General features: G+C 53.6%; 2 protein-coding genes across 11 annotated transcripts; both read left to right on the forward strand.

Annotated features, from left to right (window-relative positions):
* The first annotated feature begins 248 nt into the window (after positions 1-248).
* Positions 249-4,893, forward strand: TBL2 (transducin beta like 2). The gene is made up of 7 exons (XM_075169088.1): positions 249-435; positions 519-649; positions 748-932; positions 1,519-1,670; positions 2,792-2,918; positions 3,762-3,914; positions 4,303-4,893. Exons 1-7 carry the CDS (start codon positions 309-311, stop codon positions 4,757-4,759), a joined length of 1,332 nt encoding a protein of 443 aa, XP_075025189.1. The 5' UTR covers positions 249-308; the 3' UTR covers positions 4,760-4,893.
* Positions 4,894-5,558: 665 nt separating this feature from the next.
* BCL7B (BAF chromatin remodeling complex subunit BCL7B) lies at positions 5,559-19,824 on the forward strand. Of its 10 annotated transcripts, none has more exons than XM_075169077.1 (8): positions 6,001-6,160; positions 6,854-6,950; positions 7,886-8,071; positions 8,288-8,367; positions 10,703-11,808; positions 12,160-12,288; positions 14,888-15,644; positions 16,694-19,607. In XM_075169077.1, the coding sequence occupies exons 3-8, from the start codon at positions 8,030-8,032 to the stop codon at positions 17,544-17,546; spliced, it is 2,967 nt and encodes a 988-aa protein (XP_075025178.1). In that variant the 5' UTR covers positions 6,001-6,160; positions 6,854-6,950; positions 7,886-8,029; the 3' UTR covers positions 17,547-19,607. The 10 variants fall into 10 exon arrangements, 9 of the variants coding, with proteins under 9 accessions (XP_075025185.1, XP_075025187.1, XP_075025186.1 ...); XM_075169079.1 differs by lacking the exon at positions 16,694-19,607 and adding an exon at positions 19,641-19,824 and having other exon boundaries at positions 6,002-6,160; XR_012676626.1 differs by lacking the exon at positions 16,694-19,607 and adding an exon at positions 12,985-13,090 and having other exon boundaries at positions 6,003-6,160; positions 14,888-14,954.
* The last annotated feature ends 334 nt before the right edge of the window (positions 19,825-20,158 follow it).

Genomic DNA, 20,158 nt, shown 5'->3' on the forward strand with positions numbered 1-20,158 from the left:
GCGGGCAGGGGCGGGCGGTGGGGGCGGGCAGGGGAGGGCAGGGGCGGGCGGTGGGGGCGGGCAGAGGGGGGAGGGCAGGGGGCGGGCAGGGGCGGGCAGCGGCGGGAGGGCAGGGCAGGCCAGGCCGGGCCCGGAGCGGGGCAGCACCACCCCTCCGCCGCCAGGGGCCGCCCTGCGCGGAGCTCGCAGGGGGAGCAGCGTGGAGCCGCGCGTGCCCTCTGGCCGCGTATGCGCGCTGGGTCCGACCGCGCGGGCGGGGGGAGGGGTGGCCGGTGCCGCCCCGCTGAGGTGGCGGCGGCGGCGGGAAGATGGAGGCGGCGGCGCTCGGCGGGTCGGTGCTGCCGGGCGCCCTCGCCCTCCTCCTCGTCCTGCTGCTGCTGGCGGCCGCGCTGCGCCGCGCCGCCCCGCGGAGGCCTCCCGCCGCCCCGCCGGACGGTGAGTACCGCGGGCACGGCGGGGGGGCCCGGGCTGGCCGGGCTGGGCGGCGCTGACCTGACCCGGCCCTCCGCTCCCCACAGGCCCCAGCGCGAACGGCGACGCGGCCGCCAGGCCGGAGGAGCACAGGAAGGCGAAGCTGCCGGCGCGGGCCCGGAGGGACAAACCGCAGCAGCACACCTTCGCCCACCGGCTGCTGGTCGCCGCCCTGAAGGTACCGTGTGTGCCCCGCTACCGGTGCCCTGACGGGCCTGGCGCCTCCTGCCCCGCCGGTGCCCGCCGGCCCCCGCTGTGACCGCACTCTCTCCGTAGGGCCACAGCGGCTCTGTCTCCTGCCTGGACTTCAGCAGCAGTGGCAAGTACCTGGCGTCGTGCGCCGACGACCGCACGGTCCGGCTGTGGAGCACCCGGGACTTCACGGCACGCGAGCACCGCTGTCTGCGCGCCAACGTGGGGCTGGACCACGCCGAGCTTGTCCGCCTCAGCCCCGACTCACGGTAGGGCCAGGCCAGGCCTCCCCACGCCTTGTCCATCCCCAGCCCGGGGACCACTTGGGGTGTCCTGTGGCCTGGGCTGCGCAGAGGCTACACCCCTCATCGGGTCTCATCAGTACCACTGATTCATGAAAGCAGCGGGCATTTAATGTCCTGCTCAGAGCAAATATCCCAGTGCCCAGCTTGCCACCCCCGTGGAAGGGGCTTATTATGGTCTTGGTCTTGGTCTTGGTCTCCAGAGAGGCCCTGCAGCTGGGCCTCTCTGGAGCTGGGGAGAGAGCTCTGGCTGGCTGGGAAGGTTGGTTGGAAAGCATGCCGTGGCACTTTGTGAAGTGGCCTCTTTTAGAGAGAAGAAGGGATCTCGTTTCCATATGTGGAGTAATAAATTCTGTTCTTTTCCATTCAGTGTTGCAGTTGAGCTAACAGAGCGAGAGCACTTGGTGCCCTCATAAAGCACGTGGCTTTTTATCTGCCAGTGTATCCCTTTCCCCAGGTGCCACTGAATGACCTATTAGCTTACCCGTTGTAGCTGGGCTGAGCTGAGGTCACCCATTTCTTAACGGTTCAGAGTGTCTGTCCTTCCACTTAGGGCATTCATTGTTTGGCTGGCGAATGGCGAGACTATTCGTGTCTACAAAATGACTAAGAAGGATGATGGCAGCTTCACCTTCACTGCAACTTCTGGGGACTTCCCAAAGAAGCACAAGGCTCCTGTCATTAACATAGGAATTGCAGAGACAGGTATGGAAATGACAGAGCTGCTCACTTGATGAGACTCTCGAGATTGATTTTGATTTCCTTGTAAAGCAAGAGCTGCTGGGTTGAAAGTGTTGGAGTGTTTGGCATTCTCAAGGCCCGTTTCTGCACCAGTACTTGATAGATGTTACTTTTTAGCCTTTGTTTACTATTGAGTGAACTGAAAGATGTCGTTTTCAGACAGACCATATCCCTGTAAGTACAGAATTAGCACCCCGATATGCAGTCTTTTAATTTACATTTTCAGGGATGCTGCTGCAAAGAGGACTGGTCTCAATATTGAGAGGATCACTGTTCTCTGGCCCACCAGTCTGTCTGTAACCAGTCAAAAATATCTCTAGTGAGTTCATATGGTCTATCTTGGACTTCTGGGATTTTCTAGAACAGAGGCTGGGGTGGGTATGTGTTAGTGGTGAGGGCTTGATGGATTAATGTTTCAGGTATGTGACAGCGGGCAGTTGGAAGTGGGTGGACACGAGCTCACCTCTGTAATAGTAGAGCAGAGAAAATGTTAACGGAGACCTTTGTTCAGCATGGAAGTGAAAACTTAAACCTGCAACAAGTAGCTGAAGGGTAAACAGGCAACTCCCTGTCTGAGATGAAAAAGGAAGGCATTGCAAATGGAAACAAGCAGGAGTCCAAAATGCTGACACGAACAGCAATCAGGGATAATAGCGGTGTGACTTGTAAGTCAGCTACCTGCCTGTAAGTGATGACTTGAAAGCTACAGATACCTCGCGTTGTGTTTTAACCATCTGGGGAAGATCGAGTCCGCTGTGTTACTCCTGCGGTAGCAGCTTAGTGCCGAGCTCTGCAAGTGGGATCTGAGGGGTGCTAGGGCGAGATGCACGTGTGGTCTCTGAGTGCCCGTTGCCAGCTGACGGTTGCTGAAGCCAAGGGTGCACTAATGCATCACCAGGAGCCGAGTCTTCTGATACTGCTTTTTGCTCTGTCCTTGGAGATTGACACTCCTTGAATTTTGGTGCAGCTTTTGGTTTTCTTGGCTGTCCAGGTGCAGGGAGAGGTTGCCCTGCTTAGGGACCCTCCCAGGTCCCTAGGCAGCGTTAGGCGTGGGAGCTCTCCTGATCTTTGCCTTTTTCCCCCAGGAAAGTTTATCATGACAGCTTCCAGTGACACTACCATCCTGATATGGAGCCCGAAGGGTGAAGTCCTGGCCAGCATTAACACTAACCAGATGAACAATGCCTACGCCACGGTGTCGCCCTGCGGAAGGTGAGGGGTGTGAGGTATTCCAGGCTGCTCCTGCTGCGGAGTGGAAGGCTGCAGGAGTGAACAGGAACCTCGCTCTTTCCCAGAGGACGTCATCAGTTCAGACCATAGGCAATTAGCTGTTATTTTAATGCAATTTTCTGAGGATTTCACATTTTAAAAAGTGATTCCGGCCCCCGAGAGCAGCCCCTCCAGGAGTGCTGACTCTTGCCTACGTAGTCTCGCACACTCAGTGGGTTGCTGTTGTGCCTCAGCAGTGCTGTTCCTGTTAACCGTCTCCTGAAGAGCTGAGAACAGCATTGGCCTCAGACAGCAGAGGTGGGACAACGCAAATTGTATATGCAAAGCAAACAGCATTTCTAACTTGTTTTTAACCTTTTAAAGGTCAATTATAAAATTAAAATCTTTATTACTGAGAGATTGACAGGAAAATCATGTTCTCTGCTTTGTCTCTAGCTTGTTGCTGCAGGAAGACTTGCTAAGCTCCAAGCTCAGTGAGTTTGGAGATCAAAAGCACTTAGCTTTTTTATTTTGGCCTGGGAGTTTCTCATGCCCAAGTTGTGGAGTTGCTGCTCCGGTCTCTGGCAGCCTTCCTTAGTGTTCCCTCTACCAGCCTGGTTTCAGTGAAAAGGGAAAACTTTTTCTGCTGACCAAGGCAAAGATTTGGATGTAGGTGTCTGGGTAGGTTTGCCTTCACAGAGCCCTTTCTGAGGCACCGCTCTGTGCAGGAGGGCTGCCCCTGGCCCCTGCCTTGCTCGGGAGGCCAGAGGAGAGCTCTGCAGGGCTGGCCCCACAGCCCGGAGGAGGTAGGTGCTCTGTAACAGATACCCCGTGTCTTTCACCCAGGTTTGTGGCATCCTGTGGCTTTACCCCTGATGTAAAGGTGTGGGAGGTGTGTTTTGGCAAGAACGGAGACTTCCGGGAGGTGGCCAGGGCTTTTGAATTGAAAGGCCACACCGCCGGCATGCATTCCTTCTCCTTCTCTAATGACTCGAGGAGGTAAGTGTGTGATCCGCTGCCTGAAAGAGCACGCTCTGGCTCGCCCGCGGGACACGTGCGCTCACCCCTTCCAGCCTACGGCAGCAGCCTGTGCGGGGGGCTGCTCCCCTGCGCGGTGGGGGGGGAATGCTGCCCTGTGCGCTCTCCTGGGAGCCCAGGGCAGCAAAACCTTGACTGGCTCGTGCCGCCTGCGTATTCCCTGTGGATTTCCTCCTGGGGGTGACTGTTCTCCGTGCTCTGGAAAGAGGACGAGGACCGTGTGTGTATACACTCACGCTTCTCAAAAGAGCTCTCTGGCCACACAGGATTCCTGGTTCGCAGGCGCAGCGGGGGAAGAGGTGCTGCCCAACTTCCTCGTGCTCACCTGTGCTCTGTCTCCTGGCTGCAGGATGGCGACTGTTTCGAAGGACGGGACCTGGAAGTTCTGGGACACAGACGTGGAATATAAGAAGCAACAGGATCCGTACCTGCTTCTGACAGGGAAGTGCGAGGTGACGGAGCCTTGTCGCATCGCCCTGTCCCCCGATGCTCGAGTCGTCGCCATCTCTAGCGGCACAGACATTGTTGTGTACAACACGAGGAGAGGAGAGGAGGAGGAGCGCTTTCTCGGTGTGCATGGACAGTGCATAACAGACTTGGCTTTTGACACCAACAGCCGCTACCTGGTGTCGTGTGGGGACCGGGCCATCCGCGTCTTCCACAACACCGCCGGTCACAGGGCAGTGGTGGAGGAGATGGAGACCATGCTGAAAAAAACTGCGAACAAAGCCACCCGAGAGAGGCTGGAGCAGCAGATCTCCAGTGCCCGCAAAGCGCTGGCCGCAATCTATGGAAAGAAGCACTGATCCTCCCCCCACACTGGCACATCCCGGCTCTCCGCAGTCGCAGGCACCCGCGTTCTGCCTTTGGGGACTTTTTTTTTTTTAATAACACTGAACAACTTGTAATAAAAGAGTGCGCAGACAGCGCGAGCCCAGGGCGTTCCTCGCGTGCTTTCTGACGGTAGCCATGGAGAGCTGGACAGCGCGTCTGCCTGGGGCAGGTGGGGGACAATCCAGGGGTCCCCGGGGTGACACTGTTGTTTCCTTCCAAGGGCTTGTCCCCACCTGCTGCCTCATCGATATCCTCTGGGAGTGATTGCTCAGACAGGGCCAGTGAAGTTTTCTGGGCTGAGAGAGGGGGTTTTTGTGCAGGTTTTTTGCAGAGAGGCTGCCCAAGCTCAATTTTTGATGCTAAACGTTGGGGTATCTGCGCGGGAACGGGCAGCGCTTTAAGGCTGCTGCCTGCACACAGGCAGGGCTCCTTCCACCCGGCTCGGGGAGTTGAGGTGATGCATAACCGGCATGGGCACGACCCACGGGCCTCTAGTCCCGGTACAGCGACCGACAGCCTCCCCGGTCCGCTGTACCGGGACTAGAGGCCCGTGGGTCGTGCCCAGCGCTGGGCGGGACTTGCCCCAACGTAAGATGGCGGCGGCGGCGTCCCCCGCCCTCGCGTCACCGCCTTGCCCACAGGAGGGCGGGGCGAGCTGCGCAGGCGCACTACGCGCCACCGCGTTTCCCCCGTCCGCCCCCCCCCGCTCCCTTCCTCCGGGAGTGGCGAGCGCGGTGACGCAGCACGCGCGGGGCGGTGACGGGGCGGGGCGCGCGCATGCGCGGAGAGAGGCGGCGGGTGCTGCGGAGCCGGGGCTGCCGGGGCTGCGGGCGCCATGTCGGGCCGCTCGGTGCGCGCCGAGACCCGCAGCCGCGCCAAGGATGACATCAAAAAAGTGATGGCGGCCATCGAGCGCGTCCGCAGATGGTGAGAGGCGGGGCCGCGGGGGGGGTGGGGCCTGCCCGGCGTGCAGCCAATCACCGCACCACACGGGTGGCGGTGGAGGTGCTCCTCTGGCGAGTATCCAATCAGCGTGCTGCGAGGGGTAGCGGGCGGGGATAGCGAGGCAGCAGCCAATTAGCTCGCCCTGTGGGCTCGGGAGTGTGGGGGGGACCGGAAGCGTGGGTGATCGGCGGGCGGCACGACCAATCACAACGAGGTGTGCGGGGTGAAGGGGTGGGCTGCGGCCGTGTTCTGGATTGGCGTTCTCCAGGGCCAATCGGAGCCTTGGGGGCGGGCGGGGCTTGTTGCCAGGGTACCCCAGGGCCCGGCGCCATTAACGGCTGTGTCCGCGCAGGGAGAAGAAGTGGGTGACGGTGGGCGACACCTCCCTGCGGATATTCAAGTGGGTGCCGGTGGCGGACAGCAAGGAGGTGGGTACCGCGCGGGGGGGGCCCTTTCTCTCTGGGCCGCCCCGGGCCCGGCCCGCTCCGCGGCGAGGGGCTGGAGCTGCGCCGGGAGCTGCCGCCCCCAGCCCCGGCTGGGCAGGTCGCCTCAGTCGCTCCGCAGGGGAGAGGCCCGAGGCTCCCCGGTGCAGGCTCGGGGCGGCTCTGGTAGCTGCCGCACCCCCTGGCCGCTCCAGCGGGGCTGGGGCCTACCGAAGGCTGTGACTCGGGGCAGGCTTGCTCACCCGTGAGCCTGGGCTGTAATGTCTCCCACTGATCTGCATCTGCCGTCGCCCTGCAGCGGCGCAGCCGTGCTGATGGATCTGTGCCGGTTTTCTCCCTTGCACCTGACCTCACACGCTCTCGGGTGATCCCCTCTTGCTGCCTGTGATCTCTTTTGCCTTAATCCCCAGAGGACTTGCGTTTATTCGGTGGTACTCCTAGATAGGTGTTCACTCCTCCTTTTACTCCTGATTCCGAAGCTTTCACAGCTGAAGTTTTGCCTGTCAGTTAGAAAAGTGCCCAAAGAGGAAAGGGAAGAAGCCTGCACAAGCACATCTCTCTGGGCTGCTGGGAGAGAGAAAGGGGATTAGCTTCTCTGGAGCATTTTGTGCACCTCTGCATCCTCTTGCCAGTGATGGGCTCCTCTAACCTTCTGTTTCTGTTTTTCTTTCTCTCAAGAAAGAGAAATCCAAATCAAGTAGCAGCACTGCCCGAGAACCCAATGGCTTCCCAGCTGACACCTCTGCCAACTCCTCTCTCCTCCTGGAGTTCCAAGGTGAGTCTGGTTGAGCCCCCTTCAAGCTGGGGAAAGACTCTAAGGCCTTATAGAAGCTGGGATGTTGCTGGCTTATGCATGCTACTGGAGGAGTGGGGGTTCCCATTCCCACTTTGCAGTCCCTGCTGGGGAGAGGCCAGTAGCTGCCTGCAGCTGAGCCCACTGCTTCCAGCAGTGACTTGCGTGGACTTTAGGATGAAAGGGCAGAGGATCCCCTTGACCTTGCTCTTGATCCCAGAGCACTGCAGCCAGCTGCAAGCAGGCCAGGCTCTGTGGTGGAGCCGAGCAAGGCTCAGCACAGTGCACAGAGTCACTGCTGGAGCAGAGCATATGCCTGTCCCCAGCCTCTCCACTCGGCTCTCGGTGCGGCCAGGGAAAATCGGGAAATGCGTTGGCACTTCCAGTAGATGCGGTGAGAAGGTTAGCGTTGCAGGTCTGCAGTTTGGGACCGCTTTGCCCGGAGCGTATGTGTGCCAGGATTGCCTCCCTGTCCGGAGGCAGGTGCTGAGCGTTGCTCCTGATGTCAGATTGCTGCCTCGCAAACAGGAGAGGCACAAAACCCTGGTACACAGGCAAGAGGTCTCCTGCCCTCCAATGCCTGGGGCCCTCGCAAGCTGCAAACGTGTGATTTGGCAGCGCAGCGCTTTGTATCACCCCTGTGCCTTCTGCTCGTTCTTTCCGAATAGCCGAGGGTTGCTCTCTGTCTGCTCAGACTTGTTCCCTGGGCAGAAGCCCCCCCTCACCTGTGGGCCAGTTGTGTATCTGATGCCAGCTGTGTCCTGGCAGGGAGTCCTGTGCCCGGCAGCCCTTACGTTGACGGGTGACACTGTACTCTAACTGCCTCTGACTATGCTCTTCCTTCTCCCCAAGACCCCGGCCCTCGGTGCCGCCCTTGGCTGCCTGTGCCCCTGAGTCAAGGTGCTCTTCTTCACTAGGTGCTGTTTCTGCAGATGAGAACAGCAACCAGAGCTCCCTGTCGGACGTCTACCAGCTCAAGGTGGACAGCAGCCCCAACTCCAGCCCCAGTCCTCAGCAGAGCGAGTCCATGAGTCCTGCCCACACGTCCGACTTCCGCACGGATGACTCGCAGCCACCCACACTGGGGCAGGAGACGCTGGAAGGTGGGTGCTGGGCTGGGAAGGGGGGAGGTGGATGGCTGGGCCCGGGGAAGGCCCTGCTGGAGCCGTTGCTTGTCCGGTGGGTGACTGAGGCACTGCTGGAAGTGGACAGGGAGACTTGTGTCTTCTGCTGGAGGTCTCCTCTCCTGGCTCAGCACTGAGCTGGGTGCTGCCATGCTCCTGGGTCGGCAGTTTCGTTAACCCTTCTGTTCTCCTCAGAGCCCTCCCTGCCTTCCTCGGAAGTTGCAGACGAGCCTCCTACTCTCACAAAGGAAGAGCCAGTCCCCCTTGAGACTCAGGTAAGGGAAGGGGGATTGAAACCATGTCTAAATGTGCACAGACCCAGCTTGGCTCTTTCACCATCGTTGCTGCCCTTTGCAGCAGAATCATCTCGATGGATGGACTTGCTCTGCAGTCCCAAAGTGCCCTCCAGGCGCTCCCCAAACCTCCCGGCTTCCCAAGCTGTCCCCTGGTTCGGTTCAGGTGTTTAAAAGTGTGGAGAAAGGACGTGGAGGTGGAGTAAAACAACGATTCTAGCTGACACCGGGACTGAAGTGGGTTCCCATTCCTCGTGCCCCCTGGGGCTTCCTTGCAGATGAAAGCCTGGGGTGTCCCCACAGCGTGAGACAGCCTTGTCTAGGTCCGCATGGCCTGGTGGGCACGCTGAGCTCCTGCCGCTGCCCGTGACCTCTGCCTCTGGCTCTTGCAGGTAACTGAAGAGGAGGAGGACTCCGGTGCGCCGCCTCTGAAGAGATTTTGTGCCGATCAGAACTCTGTGTGCCACACGGCCTCGGAGAGCTAGCCTGCCCGTCCCGGGGAGAGCGCCTTCGCCAGCCCCTCGCAGAGCCGCCTGCCCTCCCCTGGGGCACGGGGTGCTTCCCTCCAGCCTGCCCCTTCCCCAGGGATGGGCGCTCCCGCCACTCGCCATCCAGCCTGCCCTGCCCTGCCCTGCCCTGGGGGGCAGGAGCCTCCCGCCAGCCCGGGCGGATGGGGCTGCCACCAGTCCCTGCAAATTTGCCTCTATTTATTGGCTCCCTCTGTCCCTGCTGACCGGTCCTAGAGCCTGGGGGTCTCCGACGCGGGGTCTGCACGCGCAGGGGGAGTTGTCTGCGGGGCTCCCAGCTCCCCGTGGCCCCCGAGGCCCTGGCAGATGCTGTTTGCCTGCTTCTGGCTCCCCTGCCCGCCCTCCCCTGGGCACTGGGAAGGGGAGAGCACTTCCACCTGCACGAAGTGATTTGTCCGCTCCCTTGTGAGCGTAGGCAGGAGGTGGGATGCGTGGGGGGAGCGGCCGAGTCCTGCCCTGCCGCGGCAGGGTTCCGCGCTGGGACGCCGTGCAATAAGCTGCTAGTTTAAGCCATTAGTGTTGGGAGAGACGGGAGCGCTCCCCCCGCTGAGGGCAGGTACGGGCCTGCCTCTGCTCTGCCGCCGGGCGCTGGCGAAGCCCCGCGGGACAGACCCCCATCCCGGCGCGGTCTGCAGCCCGCTCCCTTCGTGGCTGCCCCAGCCCCCCGGAGCCGGCAGAGCCGGGGGACCCCTGCCCGGTCTAGGTACCCCCCGTCCCCGGGACGGGGAAGGATGCGGCAGGGCGCCGGCCTCCCCCCAGGAAGCCCTCCCGCCCCGGGGCTCTGCCGCCGCCCCCGCCCGTGCCCCGGCCCGCAGCCCCACAGCCGCCCCGCGCCCGGGCCGCCCCTCCCGGCCTCCCCCGCCGCCACTGCATGTCCCGCAGAGTCTGTGATCGAGCCTGGCGAAGCCGAAGGCGCGGCCGCGCGTGGAAGTGGAAAGTTATTTTAGCACTGAATAGAATATTTTTAAAATTAAACTATTTGAAATACAGCGCCCGGTGTCGGCGGGGCGGGGCGGGGCGGGGCCGGGCCGCCGGCGGGAAGTTCGTACCGGGCGGGAGCGCCGTGAAGGGCAGAGCAACGCCGGGACTCGCCACCCGCCAGACCCAGTCCGGTGCCCGCGTCCACCCCCGGGAAGGTAGGGCCGGGCCCGATGCCCCCCAGCCGCCCCCTCGGCCGGTGCCCGGCGCTGCCCGGCAGCGGGCAGGCGGAGCACGGCCCGGGACCCCGGCGGCAGCGCGCGGCGGGACCAGGCGGGCGCGGGCAGAGGAGCCCGGGACGGCCCCGCCGCCATCTGCAAGGGCCCCGCCGAGCGGGGCACCCCCCGGCCTGGCCGCGCCGTCCCTCGGTGGGGCCCGCCCCGCCCTGCAGCCCGCTCCCGGCCGGGCCCCCGCCCGCGGCCCCTGCCCGCCCGCGGGGCTCCGCCCGCGGCGCGGCTGTGCCGGCGGGCGCGGGGGCCGAAGGCCGTTGTGCCACTGGGGGGTCGGTAGGAACGGCTCCGGTAACCGGGCAGCTGCCGCCTGGTCGAGATAGCTGGGATATGTTTTGTACGTAGCTTCAAGATAACGATTAGAGCCCAATATGCAAAAGAGCCCAATAAATTAGCTTGATTAACATGACGTCTGTGGGTGTCTTTGCAGTAGTGTGTTTTCATTTCCTTATGTGTTCCAAATAACGATTTTCATTTTCATTTCTTAAATCTAGCATGTTAGCCAAAGCCAAAGGCATATGGTTTCCTTTGTCATGCTGCCGTGTATAATCGTTAGGTGTTTTTAATAATTTATCATTTCAGGATCAGGATGGCCAGACAAGAAAGGCAGCTGCTGATTAATTTGAAAACGAACTATCCCGATATGGTGGTAGATATTAAGAAAATAATTTTAGGAGACAGATCCAGAAAGAAGATCTCTGACAATCAGAAAAGGCAACGAAAGGAGCTTTCTATAGCAGTGTGTGCGTTGCTGAATTCAGGAGGAGGAGTAGTGAGGATGGAGAGTGAAGACAAGAATTACTGCTTTCAGGAGCACGGCATCGGTCTGGACATAGAGCAGAGCCTCAGGGGGTGCATCGACTGCACCGAGACCAGCGAATACTTCACGTGGATGCAGCAGCGGAGTCACTTGCTGCTTTTTGTTAAAACATGGAGCTGTGGAGGTCCAGAGCAGAAAAGTGCATCCACAAAGCCGCGTATCTGTAGCTTGAGCACTGGTTTGTCCCGTAGGTCTTTCACTTCGGTTGTCCCTATGACTTCAAGCGATGCTGCTGAATTTCTGAGGGAGAAGGAAAGCTGTGCCAAGCACCGTGATGAGAATGGGCCAAGAGCTAAGAAAGCTTTGCTGAATTTTGATGGGGGAGCACAGGAGACGAGGAGAACCGAGGAGTGCAACATCCGAGATGCCGCTGCCAGGTTTTTAAAGAAAGACAAACTGATGGTTGGGGAGGTCCTGGATTTCACAGAGACAACACATATTGAATTTAAGAACTTTTCTACAGAGAATATCTTGAAATACATTAGAAAAACCCTTCCAAATTATGTCTCTGCCTTTGCAAACACTCAGGGTGGTTATTTATTTTTTGGAGTGAATGACAACAGTGAAGTCATTGGAAGCCATAGTAAAGTGGAGAAAGAAGCTTTAGAAAAAACAGTAGCTGATACCATAGGCTCGATGCCCATCCATCACTTCTGCGGCTCTCAGGCTGGCGTGCAGTTTAAGACTTACATCCTGAGCGTTTATGGCACAGCAGACCAGTTGCAGGGCTACGTATGCGTTGTGCGAGTTGAAGCATTTTGCTGCGCTGTTTTCCATGATAAACCTGAATCCTGGATTGTTGAGGGTGACAGGATCGAAAAACTGAGCGTCAGGAAATGGACGGAGCTCATGACAGATGCAGACCCGGGTAAAATCTGCATTTACATCAGTGCCAACTTAATTTCTGCCTTGGTTTGTAAACTTGCAGGAGGAAAGACCAACTTCTTTTGTTCTGTGTTCTCACCAAACCTAGAAAAGGAGCTTTAGCCCGTGGCACAGTCACAGGCACTGGGGGGTGACAGTACGGTAACTGGCCTCCAACGGCAAACCGTTCTGTGATGCAATACTGTCGTTCTTAACTATGTAGGCAGCATTTTCTTGAGTAGGATTGTGAAGGGAGGTTTTAAATTAATCATTTTAGTTACTCTTTAGTGCTGGGTTTTAAAAGTTCATATGGAAGGATTTTGATGGATATAACATACTTTTTTCTTCTCCCAAGATCTTTCGAATCTGGCTGATAAATTTGAGAACGAGCTGAGTTTGTCAAATGGTCCTCCTCTTATCAAGCCAGTTTATTCAAAAGCCGGTCTCCCCTGTGTGTCTGAACTCCAAGAATGCCTCTACCCAGGTAAGCTGTTTATTCTGGATTTTTTTTTGAATTTAAGATTGTATTTGACAGAACTTCTAGGAAGCTAAGTGATACAAATATAAGATTTTAGGTACACAACTGTTAGGGTATTTAAAAGACGCAACTGCTCCAAGAATGTTGATTTCCCTGATTTTTCAGGTGTTTCGATCTCTTCTCCCATTTTTGCCACTAAGTATAATACCTAGTGCACACAATTGCTGAGAATATACCTAGTGTCCCAGGGATTTGAGTACTGTCTGCCCTCCGTTAGGCTCAAAAATCTTCTTATGGACAGAGAAAAGAGAGAGAGAGAATAATTTATTTCTAGCATAACTGAAATCTAAGTAGGCTAATCAAGGAATTATTATTAGTCAAGATATAATTATTACAGATAAAGAAAGAAAAAGATAATAAATGAGTACCACTGGGAAAAAAGTAGTAGTAGTAGTAGTAGTAGTAGTAATAATAATAATAATAATAATAATAATAATAAATAGTTACCTGCACATTTCCTAGTATCCACCCCTGTTCCTGGCATTACACTCAGCCTTCCACCGCCACTCAGGATCCTACTGTTGATGGCTCCGGTCTGCCGGGGGTTGTTAGGGAGAGTCATGAGCATCCCGGTTCTCTCCTCTGGAGTACCTAGTTGATGTTGATGGTTTCTTTTTCTTTCTTTTTCTTTCTTTACTCCAGGATCCGCTTGGGGTCACTTGCTGTACATTTGCTAACGCACTTTTACACCTTGTTCTTTCTTCACTGGTCTGCAAGTTCACTGCTCCAGTGGAGTTCAGTAAACACGGTGTGTTTCACAGAAGTTCGTTACTTGTTCTCTGTTACCCTTAAAACCAGTTTTGTTCTGCTCCGGGGCTGCATTTCTTTACCTGACCATCTGAGAGCTATTTCTGGTCTTGGGATCTCCTGTGCTCCATCTCTTACCGCCCCACACCTGAATTCAGCCCTGCATCCTGTACCCCACATCTCAAGACCTCTCTGTCCTACCAGATCTGTATTTTTGCACTCTGCATCATCATGTTATAGGCAGAAAGATCTCACCCTGTGCAGAAGACCTGCTTGTTGCTGCTGTCTGTGTAAATTAATGGTTGTTATCCACAGCCACCTGGTTATTAGAAAAAATGCTATTGCAGGTAAACCAAGTGAAAGCAAAGCTCCAAACAGTTGAACAAAGCTCCAAACAAAGCACCCAGACAAGCCTCTGACCTGAGGCCTTGCAAGCTCAGTACACTCCCCATGGCTTGGTACTAGCAGTGCTGTATGGCTGGTCTGCAGGGCTAAGCGCCAAGTATTTGTGTGTCGGATGTCTGATTAGCTTAGACATTTATCTCGCCCAGGAAGTTAATTCTGCCACCCTGCTCACTGATAGAGGGGAACTTCAGGCTGGGACACACAAGGAAAGCAAAGCTCAGCCCTTACCATGCAGGGGTGGAGAACCTTGTCTTCGTTTTATTTTTTGGGTGAAGACTGATTATTTCAGAAATACTTCAGCTATAAAAGCAGCAATGGTTGCTGAGCAACAAATACTCCCACATACCAAGCCCTGAAAGACAAGGGAATAGAAGTAGCCGGGGACAATGTAAATCCTATAATTGCAGAGCAGGGCTGTGGCTTGAGGTCAAGCTCTGAGACACACGGGAGGGACATGGAATTCCAGGTCCTTGTCCAGTATCAGAACCACTCCAATCAGGAGCAAACAGATACTTTCTCATTAAACATAATCGATGGATTTTTTTTTTCCAAATTCTGACCTATAGATGTATGTATTAATTGCTATTTTTTCTAATTATTTTTGTAATTTTGCTATCTTTTCACATCTATTTTCAGTATTACTCTCAGATGATTGATTTACGGATCGGTTAATAGTGTTTTGGTACAGGATATTCAATTGCTGTTTCTTGATGAGAATGTGTTTTTTAAATGGAAGGTTGTGACACACTCAGTGTAAATGTATGCTTGCATTTGAGATTCGTCTGTGTGTTATGAATGTGCATAGCTGTAATTTTAACCTGTAAATTTAAGAGACGATTTGTGTTAATATTTTTTAAAATTACTGTTACTCATTATTTTGGAGGAGTACCAAGTTTAGCATTGGGATGAGAGGTATCTTTATGTATTCCCCTATATTTAATAGCAATGTGTAACTATACATCAAGATGATGCTCCTGGGTGCCTTTTCCTATATGCATTGTGTTTTACCAGTCAGGAGTGTAGGAGATGCTGCAAGCGGGCTGCTCCATCTGGTTCAACCGCTGGTCTCTCACTGTGGCAGCAACATGTCCTTCAGAGGAATACTTAGATAAAGAGAAGGCAGATAGAAAGGAGGTAGATCCTTCCAAAGAGACTTTTCCTTGTTCCATTTAGAAGTCAGGCATGCCTGAAGCATGGAGGTTATACCTCTTCCATTCATATAAAAAATCCTTACAGATTTACCATCAGGTATCATGGGAATGCTGAATTTTTTACTCACATTAAATCATTTACTTTAATGACCCCATGGGTCATATATTCCTCCAGTAACTGATGTGTTGAGTAGCTTATTTGCTGTATTTTGTTCTTCTAATTTTTGATTTCTTTTTTCTAGTGGGTTCTAATGAAATCACATGGAAGCCAGAAACCATCTGCACCGATCTGTTCTCTGAGTATCCTGGATTAGAGGATTTAATGAAAAAACAAATCCATCCACTTAACAAGGGGGTACTGATATTTTCAAGGAGTTGGGCTGTTGACATTGGATTGTGGAAAAAACAGGATGTTCTGTGTGATGTTCTCTTAGTAGCTGAAAATGCATATCCAGTATTGTATACTGTAGTCAAGGATGCCTCTTCTGCTGAGTATAAAAACTTGAGAGAAACTGCTTATGCATTAAAGCAGAAACTAGTCAATGAGGGAGGATACGCTTCAAAAGTGTGTGTGATTCCCCAAATACTGCACCTGAATGACACAAAGAACCAGATGGAAGTTGCAGAGGAGGACGTTCCCCAGCAAGAAACCCAAGAAAACCTGTGTGATTACACCAGCTTGTACCCAGAGAATTACATCCTCACCTCCAGGGACATCCCCATGTTCCTGCGTGCACTTGTGATTGTTGTGCTGCGCTTTAAGTCCTACTTAAGTGACCATCTTGGCTGTGAGATTTTCAACCTTCTCACTCTCAAACAGTATGAGCTGCTCTCTAAGAACCTGCAGAAAGTCAAGGAGCAGTTTGTCCTTGGTCTTCCTGGAACAGGGAAAACAATCATGGCTTTGAAGATCATTGAGAGGATAAGAAACATTTTTCACTGTTCTGCAAATGAGATACTCTACATTTGTGAAAATCAACCCTTGAAGAAGTTTGTGGGGTAAGCAGTAATGTGTATTTCGCCTTTTTTCTTTCACTCCATCCTCTGTCTATACAGCACAAGCCCTGCTGATTTTACATCTATTTGCCAAATATGTAACTTTGGCTAACAGAAACACACAATAATCATCTCAAGAAAGGTGTTAGTATTGAAAGTATTATGGAGCTGAGCTCTGGCCCAGATCCAGCATTCACTGACTGCAGTTCAGTGATTGCTGGATTATGTTAGACCTTCAAAAGCCGATGGCCTTAGTTTAACAGTCTATTACGGCTGATGCTGACACCAAAAATACCCACCTGCCTTTCTGTGTTGCTGCCTCAACACTGCCTGTGCTGGGCCTGATGCAAGCTCTTGTGCAGCTGTGCTAGGAACTGGCCCTTGGACCTGGGCCATCTAGACAAAGAGAACAGAAACGAATGCCCTTTTGGTAGAGGATTTCAGGCAGAGCAGTTCCCTGGTCCTGTTCTCGCTGCCTTTCCACTTGCGTCAGCACGGAGAGGTCAGGAGGCCACCAGGGTGGACAAGGCACCTTGCATCAGGGAATCGCAGCCTAGCTCAGTGCCCAAGCAGTAGGTCCTGTCCCCAGCAGGCAGATGTCCTGGCAGAAGTGCTGCCAGTCCCGGCTCACCCTGGGGAGAAAAGGGAACCCGTCCTTCCTGTGGGAGCTCAGGCACCATGCTGCCTTCCCTGGGCCAGGGAGAGCAGGGCAGAGGGACACCCCTGGGGAGCCTTGCCATGGAGTCCCCATGTAGGAAGGGTGGGCTTGAGTCTTCTCTTAGGGTAGAGCCAAAGCCAGTTGGTGGGGGCTGTGCAGGCTTGCAGCAATGCCTGCGCACAGCCAATCCGTTGGAATAAATGTTTCCACCAGGAAAATAATATAGTATGCTGCAGCTGAGATAGGCAGTTTTGCGTTTTTAGACAGTAAGCAGCAACAGCCCTCCAAGGAAGAACCCACCGAGAAATGGAGGAAGTCAATACGGATTTGTCTGGTCACATCTTCTTTTTATTTACTATATGTTTTTTTGGGTTTTGGTTTGGTTTTTTTTTAGAAATGAGATCTGCCAGTCTGTGACACGTGTTACCTTCTTACTTGGGAACTTCCCAGAAGTGAAACACATTGTGGTTGATGAAGCTCAGAATTTTCGTCCTGAAGAAAACTGGCACAAACGTGCCCGGAAGCTAGTCAAGGAAAAAAATGGCATTTTCTGGGTCTTCCTGGATTTCTTCCAGTCCACTCACCCGTATGGTTGTGGTCTTAAGTTTTCAAAGCTATATCCTCAGGAATGGTTGACCAAAGTGGTCCGTAATGCCAAGCAAATATACAATTTCATGTCTAAGCAAATGGAGGAAATCCTCCAAGTACGTAACACATGTATGCCCTATAAGGTGCTGGAAGAGTTGTTTGAACAGGCTGAATGTGCCCATTCTTTGTCAGGTGACTACGTAATAACAGAAAATATGGAAACATCTGAAATGGCAACGTATGTGACCAGGCAGTGCACCAGCTATATCCAGCAAGGCTATACCCTCAAAGATATTGCAATCCTGTGCAGTACACAGCATGCAGCCCAGGTGTTCAGTCAGATATTGGAACCTGAGCTAAAAAGACAAGGAAAATGCAGGATGAGGTTGGTCTTGGGGACAGCGGAGAATGTTTTAGAAAATGTTATTGTTATTGACAGCATCCGACGCTTCTCAGGCCTAGAAAGGAGGATTGTGTTTGGCATCCACCCTGTCCCTTTACAAGAGGAGGTATCTCTCAATCTTTTGCTCTGCGTGGCATCCAGAGCCAACACCAAATTCCATTTGCTGTATCACAAAGAAAAGATGTTCTTGAGAGAGACATCTTTAGACGACAGTTTAGTCTTACCTAGAGCTATGGACACTAGAATGCTTTGCTAATTTTTTGTTTGGTGATATTATAGGGCACCCTTAAGATTTTTTGGTGCCCTTTCTGTAGCCTATGCAAAAAAAAAAAAATCATTATGCAGTTTCACATACATGTTTCATCATGTGTAGGCCTGTAGGATGTCATAAAATTGATCTTAATTAAAGGACATCGCCACCTGGAGAGAAAAAATTGCTCAAAATAGCAATTCCAGAAGGAAGTTAACAATTACAAACTACTTGGATAAATCATAGAACAGTTTGGAGACATGTCCTTTCAATTCCTCTGCTCTTTAAGCTGATTGCATATTCTGAGTTGTTTCAGCACTACCAGAGTGGAACCACTGGTTGGAAACGCAACAGTGGCCATCCCTGTGTATGTCCCTGCTGGTGCTGGTGCAAATGGTCAAAATTCTGCTTTTTTCAATGGTGGGGAGATTTTTGTGAATTTTCAGCCAAATCATCTCTTTTCTCAATAAAAACATAGAGCCACAGCCTGCTTTTGGGAGTGGTGGTGACTGTCTTCACCTCTGCTGGGAATGGGGCTGTGGTTTTGTAGTCATACTGAATCATCTTGAACGCAGGTTTCTGCCCATGGAGGCAGTTCTGTCCCCAGCAGTACAATCTCAAACCTCTCATAAGCAGGCTCAGGTGTGCAACAGTGTGGAGAGTTGGGAACTTGTGGGTTTTGGGTTTTTTTCCGCGAATTAGTCTTCAGCCAGGTAAGCTCCACCTTGTCATGCAGCTGCCCAAGTGCTAGTGCTGGCATGAGGGGTAGCAGGAATGTGCTTCCTGGAGAAGGAGGCCGTGCAGGATCACAGAACGGTTGAGGTGGCAATGGACCTCTGGAGGTCATCTCATCCAACCCCCTGCTCAAGCAGGGACACCTAGGCTGCCCAGGACCATGGCCAGATGGCTTTTGAGTATCTCCATGGATGGAGACTCCACAACCTCCCTGGACAATCTGTGCCAGTGCTCGGTCACCCTCACAGTAAAAAACTGTTTCCTGATGCTCAGAGGGAACCTCCCATGTTTCAGATGGTGCCCATGGCCTCTGGTCCTGGGGACCACTGGAAAGAGCCTGGCTCCATCCTTTTGGCAGCCTCCCTTCAGGTATTGATACAGATTGATGAGATGTCCCTGAGCCTTCTCTTCTCCAGGCTGAGCAGTCCCAGCTCTCTCAGCCTTTCCTCATATGTGAGGTGCTCCACTCCCTTCATCATCTTCATGGCCCTCTGTTGTACTCTCTCCAGGATGTCCATGCCTCTTTTGTACTGGGAAGCCCGGAACTAGACACAGTGCTCCAGGTGTACTCACCAGGAATAGAGGGGAAGGATCACCTCCCTCGACCTGCTGGCAACACTCCTCCTAATGCAGGACATTGGTAATCTTTTTTGCTGCAAGGGCACATTGCTAGCTCAAGTTCAACTTGGTGTCTACCAGGACCCTCAGCAGCCTTCTCTGCAGAGCTTTTTCCCAGGCAGTCAGCTCCCACCATATACTGGTGCCTGGGGTTGTTCCTCTCTAGGGGCAGGGCTTTGCAACTCTTGTTGAAGTTCATGACGTTCCTGGCAGCCCATTCCTCCAGCCTGTCGAGGTCCATCACTTGATGCTTCTCCCTTGTGCTCCTCTCTTTTGGTAGCTGCACACATTTGTACCCACTCAAGCTGTTTAGAAACTGCAGTGGGTCACCAAGATTTCCTCATTCTGACAAGGACTATTGAAGTATTGAAGTCAACAAGCTGTTGCAATATAGTGTGTATGTTGACAGCCCAATTCTTACTGTCATGTCAAGTTTGCCATAAGCAGTATGGCTCTTCAGACTCTGATTGTGCAAAAACCTGTTGAGAAGCTACCACATAATTACATTTTTTCTTTCTGTCTCAGATGCCAGCTGTTGCCAGAGCTTTGCCAATGTTTGTCTAGTAATGTAGTTCCTACTATTGCTTACTCTGATACTAGCTTTTGAAAAGCTCAATAAATAGTGACATGATAATGTCATATTTGCCCAGGAAAAAAAAAAAGATATTTCACTGTGACTCTTGTACAATTGTATCAGCTTTCTGCTTTTCTGTAATAAATGGCTTTTTCTGATTTTGGGATCTCTAGTATTTGTGTCGGCCAGTGTTCCAGACCTGAAAATGCGAGATCCTTGCCATACCTGCAGGACCGCCAAGGAATTTCCACTGCAGCTAATGGTCTGAGAAGGAGGAAGATCTAATTCCTACCAGGTTTTATACTTCAGGCTGTTAGTGTGCCAGTTTAACATCAGCACTGCAGCGCACTTAAGTGAATATGCCCTCCTGCAGTATTTAAACTTGCCTTGACCAAAACATTCCCGGAGTAGCAGCGGGGAAGCAATTCCCAGCCCAGCATCCCAGGAGTGGTATGGGAGGGGAGCACCCTGTGCAGGGAGACCCTTCGGAGGGGGGGTGTCCCAGCAGGCAGAGCTGGGTTGCAAAGCCGTCGGGCACACCAACCTTATGGGGAGTGACTCCAAAGAGGACCAGGCGGCGACCAGGTTGCTGGGGGGAATGGAGTCCTTCTGGGGGCTGGCTCCAGGGAAAGGACCAGAGACGCTAAGATGCTGGCTGAGGAGATGGTGTGCAAGGAGGAAGGATACACGT

The sequence above is a fragment of the Calonectris borealis genome, chromosome 19 (genome assembly GCF_964195595.1).
Source record: "Calonectris borealis chromosome 19, bCalBor7.hap1.2, whole genome shotgun sequence".
In the NCBI taxonomy this organism is placed as follows: Eukaryota; Metazoa; Chordata; class Aves; order Procellariiformes; family Procellariidae; genus Calonectris; species Calonectris borealis.

Bases quoted from the DNA above. Each gene is read 5' to 3' on its own strand.
- BCL7B (XM_075169077.1), top strand. From the start codon at position 8,030: ATGACTCGCAGCCACCCACACTGGGGCAGGAGACGCTGGAAG. The intron at 11,809-12,159 runs GTAAAATCTGCA...TCTTCTCCCAAG, and splicing joins CATGACAGATGCAGACCCGG to ATCTTTCGAATCTGGCTGAT. The intron at 12,289-14,887 runs GTAAGCTGTTTA...TCTTTTTTCTAG, and splicing joins CCAAGAATGCCTCTACCCAG to TGGGTTCTAATGAAATCACA.
- TBL2 (XM_075169088.1), top strand. From the start codon at position 309: ATGGAGGCGGCGGCGCTCGGCGGGTCGGTGCTGCCGGGCGCCCTCGCC. The intron at 1,671-2,791 runs GTATGGAAATGA...TTTTTCCCCCAG, and splicing joins CATAGGAATTGCAGAGACAG to GAAAGTTTATCATGACAGCT. The intron at 3,915-4,302 runs GTAAGTGTGTGA...TCCTGGCTGCAG, and splicing joins TTCTCTAATGACTCGAGGAG to GATGGCGACTGTTTCGAAGG.